Source organism: Microtus ochrogaster, unplaced genomic scaffold (assembly GCF_000317375.1).
Source record: "Microtus ochrogaster isolate Prairie Vole_2 unplaced genomic scaffold, MicOch1.0 UNK61, whole genome shotgun sequence".
Taxonomy (NCBI): domain Eukaryota; kingdom Metazoa; phylum Chordata; class Mammalia; order Rodentia; family Cricetidae; genus Microtus; species Microtus ochrogaster.
In genome coordinates this window covers 2,086,744-2,095,096 of record NW_004949159.1, presented here as the reverse complement: position 1 = coordinate 2,095,096, position 8,353 = coordinate 2,086,744, and the positions used below count along the sequence as shown (strand labels likewise).

General features: G+C 36.8%; 1 protein-coding gene across 2 annotated transcripts in view; it reads right to left on the bottom strand.

Annotated features, from left to right (window-relative positions):
- The window catches only part of Ccdc152 (coiled-coil domain containing 152), a 23,029-nt gene that overhangs the window by 10,005 nt on the left and 4,671 nt on the right, over positions 1-8,353 (bottom strand). Inside the window, exons 3-4 of one of the 2 annotated variants that reach the window (XM_013354695.2) lie at positions 4,112-4,180; positions 2,328-2,392 (exon numbers count right to left, since the gene is read on the bottom strand). In XM_013354695.2, coding sequence (XP_013210149.1) covers positions 2,328-2,392; positions 4,112-4,180 — 134 coding nt within the window. The remainder of the gene's footprint in view (positions 1-2,327; positions 2,393-4,111; positions 4,181-8,353) is intronic. The other variant, XM_026777377.1, reaches the window with a different exon arrangement.

The following is an 8,353-nucleotide window of genomic DNA, read 5'->3' as shown; positions in this document are numbered from 1 at the left end:
TCATCTGGCGATGGACCCACACTGGAACACTGGACTGAGCTCCCAAAGTCCCAATGAGGAACAGAAGGAGGGAGAAGATGAGCATTATGTTTTGTAAAAAACTCTATAAGTTGCAAAAGTTATCATTCATTTATTAAAGATTTTTACATATATGACATGTATATATATATATATACTACACTTATATAATTTTTGGTGTGTTTGTTAATTAAAACAACTTGCTTCAGGAACATACCTAAGCATAATAAAGGCAATATACAGTGAATCAACAGCCAACATCACAATAAATGGAGAGAAACTCAAAGTGATCCCACTGAAACTAGGAAAGGTTGTCTGCTTTCTCCATATCTATTTGATATAGTTCTTGAGGTTCTAGCTAGATCAATAAGACCGCAAAAGGAGATCAAGGGGAAACAAATCAGAAAAGAAGTCAAACTTTCACTATTTGCTGATAATAGGATATTATTACATAAAGGAACCCAAAATTTCTACCAAGGAACTTCTACAACTCATAAACACCTTCAGTAATGTAGCAGGATACAAGATTAACTCAAAAAAATCAGTAGCCCTCCTGTACACAGATGATAAATGGGCTCAGAAAGAAATCAGAGAAACATTACCCGTCCAATAGCCACAAATAACATAAATTATCTCAGAGTAACTGTAACCAAACAATTGGAAGACTGGTATGACAAGAACTTTAAATCTTTAAAGAAAGAAATTGATGAAGATACCAGAAATTGAAAAGATCTCCCATACACTTTGGTAGGTAGAGTTAATATAGTAAAAATGACAATCTTACCAAAAGCAATCTATAGATTCAATGCAATGCCCATCAAAATCCCAGCAAAATTCTTCACAGACCTCAAAAGAACAATACTCAATTTCATATGGAAAAGCAAAAAGCCCAAGATAGCCAAAACAATCCTGTACAATAAAGGAACTTCTGGAGGCATCTCAATCCTTGACTTCAAACTCAACTACAGAGCTACAGTACTGAAAACAGTCTGGTACTGGCATAAAAATAGACAGGAGAATCAATGGAATTGAACTGAAGACCCAAATATCAATCCACACACCTATGAACACCTGATTTTTTACAATGAAGCAAAAAAATATAAAATAGAAAAAAGAAAGCATATTCAACAAATAGTGCTGGCATAACTGGATATCAGCATGTAGAAGAATAAAATTAGATCTATATCTAACACTATGAACTAAACTCAAGTCCAAATGAATCAAAGCCATAACATAAAGCTCAACATAAAGCCAACCACACTGAACCTCATAGAGGAGAAAGTGGGAAGTACATTAGAATGCATTGGCACAGGAGACCACTTCCTAAATATAACCCCAGTAGCAAGACAATGAGAAAAATAATTAATAAATGGGACTTTCTAAACTGAAAAGCTTCTGTAAAGCAAAGGACACAGTCAACAAGACAAAATGGCAGAATGGGAAAAGATCTTCACCAACTCCACATTGGACAGAGGGCAGATCTCAAAAACATACATAGAACTCAAGAAATTGGTCATCAAAAGAACAAATAATCCAATAAAAAATGGAGTAGAGACCTAAACAGAGAATTCTCAACAGAGGAATCTAAAATGGCTGAAAGACACTTAAGGAAATGCTCAACATCCTTAGCCATCAGAGAAATGCAAATCAAAATAACTCTGAGATTTCATCTTACACCTTTAAGAATGGCCAAGATCAAAAACACTGATGACAACTTATGCTGGAGAGGATGCGGGAAATGGGAATACTCCTGCATTGCTAGTGGGAGTGCAAACTGGCATAGCCCCTTCAGATATCCGTATGGAGATTTCTCAGAACATTAGGAAACAACCTTCCTCAAGACCCAGCAATACACAATGAAGTACTACATAGCAGAAAAAAATAATGACATCATGAAATTTGCAGGCAAATGGATGAATCTGGAAAACATCATATTGAGTGAGGTAACCCAAACCTAGAAAGATAAATATAATATTCATTCATAAGTGGCTTTTAGACATAAAGTAAAGAAAAACCAGCCTACAATTCACAATCCCAGAGAACTTAGAAAAAAAAAAGGACCCTAAGAGAGACATACATGGATCTAATCTACATGGGAAATAGAAAAAGACAAGATCTCTTGAGTAAATTGGGAGCATGGGAACCATGGGAGAGCTCTGAAGGGGAGGGGAGAGAATGGGAGAGGAGCAGAGAAAAATATATAGCTCAATAAAAACAATAAAAAATATTAAAAAACTCAACTTGCTTCTTCTTGGAGTGAACAAATGCTTTTCAAGGGTCTAACTGAATACAATAGATTATAAACTCACCTGCTCATGAGATTTTAACTTTTCTTTCATAAAATCAACATTTCTTTTTAGTTGTTCATTTTCATCTGTATATAAATAATCAAGGAACATATTACTAAATAGACTTAAAGTTAATTATCTGTAACATTTACATTTCTGATTATGCATGTGCTCTGGAAGTATGCTAGACACTGGGAATGCAGGAACATTAAGAATTTTTTGATTTTCACTGAACTGACAGTCTAGTTGTATGGTAGATGCAATAGCTTTATTAGATAAACTTTCTATAGTGGCACTGTGCTTGAAATTCTGTGAGAACATGTGGTGGGGCAAACCTGGGTCATCTTGATATTGAATAAGGGTTTGGGGAAGAAGCAGCCACCCTGAACTGAGATTTAAGAGGTAAGGCTTGTTCTGCCTTTGAGAACTGCATTCCAGACACAGAGAAGTGTGTAGCAGAGGAGGGAAACAATTTCAGAGGCCAGTGTGATGCCCTTGTAATTCTAGCTCTTGGGAGACTAAGGTAGAAGGACTACTGCAAATTCTGGACCAGTCTGTGCTAAATTATAATGGGCTTTTTCTTGTTGTTTTTAATGGGCTTTATTTTATGATTGAGTTTCCTATGCTTTAAAAGTCTAGGCACCATTTTATCGTGATGAAATATATTCAACAACACTTACTGCTTCAGCTATTCTAGGCGCACAGTTCAGAGGCATTAAATATAATGTGAGTAACCATCTTGATTTCCATCTCTGGAACTCATTATCTTCCCATAGTGTATATGCTGTGTCTATGAGACACTAATCTCTCCTATTCTGTCCTCCAGCCCTTGGTAACTTGTTATTTCCATCTCTATGAATTTTACTATTCTAGGTACCGGGCAAAAGCGGAACCAGATAGTCTCTGAGACTCTGTACTTGTCTAGCATATTTCACCTAGCACAATGTTTTCAAGTTTATGTTGTAGCATGTATCCAAATTTCACTCCATCTATGCATATACCTCACTTGTTTACCCATCTGTAGATGAACACTGGCATTACTCAGCTCTGTTATTTTGATGGACATTTACAAAGAGGAAAAGGTTTATTTTGCTTACAGTTCTGTGAGTTTCTGTTCATGACTCTACCCATTGATTTGAGCCTGTGGTAGCACACAGTGAAAGTGCAGGGCAGGTCAAAGCTGTTCACTGTATGTGGCTGGTTTGTGATAGAGAAAAAAAGAGGCAAAGGTTTTCCCCCAGTGTTCTTTCTCCTATGGGCTGAAGACAAAGTTTCTAACACATGGACACATTTTATATCCAATCTACAAGGAGGCTATTTCCACCTTTTGGCCTTTGTGATTAAAGTTGCTATGAATACCAGCATACAAAATTTTATGTATCTGATTTTTATTTTTTTTTGTAAATTCCTTAGAGTGAAATTTCTGAACCGAATGGTAATTCTAGGTTTCATTTTTCTGAGTAATCACTAATTTGTGATAATGGCTACATTACATTCTATCAGCAATACCAACACACCTTGTGTTTTGAGATAGAGTCTCTCAGTGGTCTGGAGTTTGCCAAGTAGGTCAGTCTAGGTGGCCCCTGAATGAGCTATAGGGCTTCACCTGTGTCTGCCTTTTACCATGCTGTGTTTATAGGCAGATACCACCATACCTGAATTTCTTTTGTTCATTCTTCCCTCCCTCCTTCCCTCCCTTTTCTCTTTTAAATACACTTTCTATGGATTGTACTCATGTAAGCAATTTATTGAATTAACTATCCTCCCCCCAAACCATGATTTTAAGAATGATTTCCCCAACTTACCTTTCAAATTGTGTTGATACTGAATAGTCTCTTGTAGCCCTTTTATCATAGTATGAAGAGTAGCACATTCTAAAACATAGAAGATATATTTATTTGAAAATCATCTTGGAATCTTCTTGGTTGAAAGAATTGAAATAAAATAATATTTAACTGAAAATTATGTGATCTTAATAAAGCAACCAGACATCTCAAGGTACATTACAATATACGGTGTCTTAGTTAGGGCTATTATTCCTGTGATGAAACCTGTTGGCAAGAGCTACCCTGGTACCAATTTCTGTCTTAGGGTGACTATTGCTGTGATGAAACCTGGAGGCAGGAACTGATGCAGAGTCCAGGGAGGAGTGCTGCTTACTGGTTGCTCCCCATGACTTTCTCAGCCTGCTTTGTTATAGAACCCAGGACCACCCTTGGGCGCCTCTACCCATAGTGGGCAGGGGCCTCCCCCATAAATCACTAATTAGGAAAATGCCCTACAGGCTTGCCTATAGCCGAATCTTCTAGAAATGAGACTCCCTCCTCCTCACTTCCCCATAACCTGTACTTCTCTCTCCCTCCCTTCTTTCCCCACCCATCTCTATTTTTTTTCTTGGGACAGGGTTTCTCTGTATAGCCCTAGAAGTCCTGGAACTTGCTCTGTAGACCAGGCTGGCTCTAAATTCAGAAATCTACCTGACTCTGCCTCCCAAGTGCTGGAATTAAAAGCATGAACCACCACATTTCTGCAAGCTCCCTCTTCTCTGATGACTCTAGCTTTTGCCAAGTTGACAGAAAACTAGCCAACACATACAGTAAGCATTTTAATTCACTTTTTATGTGAAACGAATCCCAACACTTAGCAATAATTTTCTAAGGCACAGTACAGTAGAGACCGTCTCCCTGGGCCTTAACAATGTCTTCCCTGAAAGTGCTCCACACCTGGACATCTCAAGGAATCACCAAAAGTGTTTCCATACAACTCTTCCACGAAAGCACATTCTTAAAAAAAGAGAGTCAAGTCACATTAAGTTTGTTCAAAGGTGGAGGGCCACAGCTAGTGAGATGGTGTAAGAGGAGATTTTTGTTACTGCTGAGCAATAAGCTCCTTCTCTTGGCACTCAAAACTAAGTCCTGGGCAAGACAGAGCTATGAAATCATTAAAACTCCTAAACACTGTTACAAAGCAACCTGAGTGCCACTGGCTTCATACATAATGCAAAATACTTTCTTCAGTCATGATGATGAAAAGTATTTTGCAAAAGCTCAAAGCCTCATGACCAGTAACAGGTTCCCCATTTGTGGCCTGTCACCTTTCCTGTTCTTCCTGTCCTTGCCACCCACTCACACAAAGCTCTCCATCACATTCTCCTTTCCCCATGTTGCAATTTCCCAGTAACGGAATGATGGTTAATTACATTTCCCAGACAGGCGTTAGCTGATAACTTGCTTCACACATGCTACTGTCCTAGGTGATAGGATAAGAGAGGTGTGCTCGGTCATAACTTCATCATTTATTGTAAGGATCCAGCAATTAGTACAATAAGGTAGCTGAAGTTCCTTCAGTAATCAGCAAATGAAAATCACCTTGCTACTCTGTGCATACTGGAGGTTTTTAAAGTATTTTTAAAATTTGAACACAAGGTGGCAGGCTCACCATATTTTTCCACATTAGAAATTAGCCAAGGAATTCTTCATCAACTAGAATGCCATTCAATGATTTAGATAAAAGCTTTTCATTGTCTTTGTAAACTTTAATCTATATTATTCTTTCTCTCAGAATTTATTATGCTGTTTTATTAAAATTTTCTTGATTATTAAGCTATTTCTTAATAATTTAATGATTTTAGTGCAAATTTAGGATCTAGTATTAATTATCAATTTGTGTATTAGTAAATACTTCACAGAATAGTTTGAAATATTAAATACAATTAAAACATAACTTACAGCTTGGATCTGAAATTTCTCCCAAAGACTCATGTGCTAAATAAAGGTTTGGCTCATGGAGCCACTAGGAGGTGGTAGAACCTTGAGCCAGAATCTAGCAAGAAGTTAGGTCACTGATGTATGCCTTCAAAGGGAACTGTGGGACCCAGCTCTCTTCCTGGGTCTCACATTCAGACATAAGGCTTATGGGTCCTTTCTGCTGTGTGTCATGCCATCACGTGCTGCTCCAGCCCAGAGTAGCGTTGTCACACGGTCAGGGACTGGACACTCCAAAGCGGTAAGCCCTAAATGATCTCTCTTCTCTTTAGGTTGATTTTCCCCAAGTGATTGTTACAGTAAAAGAGAGATAGTTAACTTAAGCCTATAAAAAAAGAGTCTCTCCAGTACTCAGTCTTCAACACTAATATTATTGCCCTCTTGATCACTCTTACAAAGTGTCCAAGATTGATATTCTTTGGTATTTAGTCAAGAAGCTACGCAAAAACCTGCACGGAGATGACCTCTGTAGTCATATTCATAACAGCTAAAATTTGGATGAGAACAATGAGTCTTTTAATAGGCTAATGAATAAACTGTGGTTCTGCCACAAAATTCAATAAAAATAAGTTTTTTATTGAGCACAGAAACATGAAGCAATTTTAAATGCAAAGTCATAGAAGTCTGTCTGAAAAAGCTGCATATTATATGATGCCAACTATATGATGATTTGGAAAATGAAGACCTATACACAGTAAAATCAGTGAAGATCAGACATCCAGAGGGATCAAGCGAAGGGAGGATGTATAAGCAGAGCACTGGGCGTCTTTTAGGGCAGTGAAACCAGTATCTGGTTTATTACTGTAACGATAAATAATATGACAATGTCATTACACATTTATCAAAATCCATAGAATGAATAACATAAGAAGTGAGCACTAAGTAAACTTTGGATTTTTTTTTTGTTTTGTTTTGTTTTGTTTTGTTTTGTTTTGTTTTGTTTTTCAAGACAGGGTTTCTCTGTAGCTTTGGTGCCTGTCCCGGAACTAGCTCTTGTAGACCAGGCTGGCCTTGAACTCCCAGAGATCCATCTGCCTCTGCCTCCTGAGTGCTGGGATTAAAGGCGTGCGCCACCACCGCCCGGCTAAACTTTGGATTTTAACTAAATATCTCTCAACTCAGTATTGCCCCAGGAGCTGTAACAAAACAAGGTGTTGATGATAAGAAAACTGAAGAACCGAACAATATATGGGAATTTTCTATACTTTCATTCATTTTTCTCTATATATTTTAAACTTTCCAAAATGTCTGCCAATTAACAAATTCAAAATAAAATAATTTCTGTTGATTTTGACACACAGTGTCATACACTTTGAAAAAGCTTTTCCATAATAAATACATGTACTTTATAAAGTTTTTTGTAGTTTTATCTTTCTGACATTTGCTAAAATTTTAGATGTAAAGAAAAAAATGAAAATATTTATATATATATCTTATTTCTGATATAAAATTTTTGATTATATATAATCACTAATATACAATAGGATAAATATATATATTATATATGGCCAGTTACCCCTATTATTAATACTCTATATTGGTATGGTATATTTGTTGTAATTATGAATCAATATTGATGTTATTAACTAAAATTCATGCTTTATTCACATTTCCATATATTAACTTCTTTTGCTTGCCCTATGGTCTTCCACCATACCATTTTATACTTATTATTTGCCATGTCGTCTTAGGCTTCTGGGTTCTGACATTCTGTTTTTTTGGTTTTGATGACCTTGACAACCCTTCTCATCGTGTCCTTCTATGGGAAGCTGCTGATGTTTACCTCACGATTAGACTGGGGTTGTGGAATGGGGAGGAAGTTTACAAAACTAAAGCATCATTTTCATCATATCATACCACATCAAAGGTACAGACAGTTAACAAGACATTGTTTCTGACGTCACTGATCATGTGGCAGAGGTAGCATTTGCCCAGTGTCAAGGTTTAGCACCATGTAATTTACACACTCCATCTTGTTATACTGTGTGCTTCCCTACAGTAAAGGAAACAACTCTACTCGGCTGACGCTTACCCAGTGGAGTCAAGCTCCACCTATCTAGAACAAATTATCTATGGAAGTCATTTAGAATTCTGCCACATGGGAGATCTCTTTTTCCTTTATTATTTATTTATAAAAGTTGATTAAGGTTATTTGCTTTGCATTATGGGTATAATTCAATACTGTTCTTTTTCTTGCTGAAATTATTTCAGATTTGGTCATTTAGAGCTCTTTCAGTTGGTTTCTGAGTTGTTTTTGACAAATTCTATCACTATGGTTTTTTT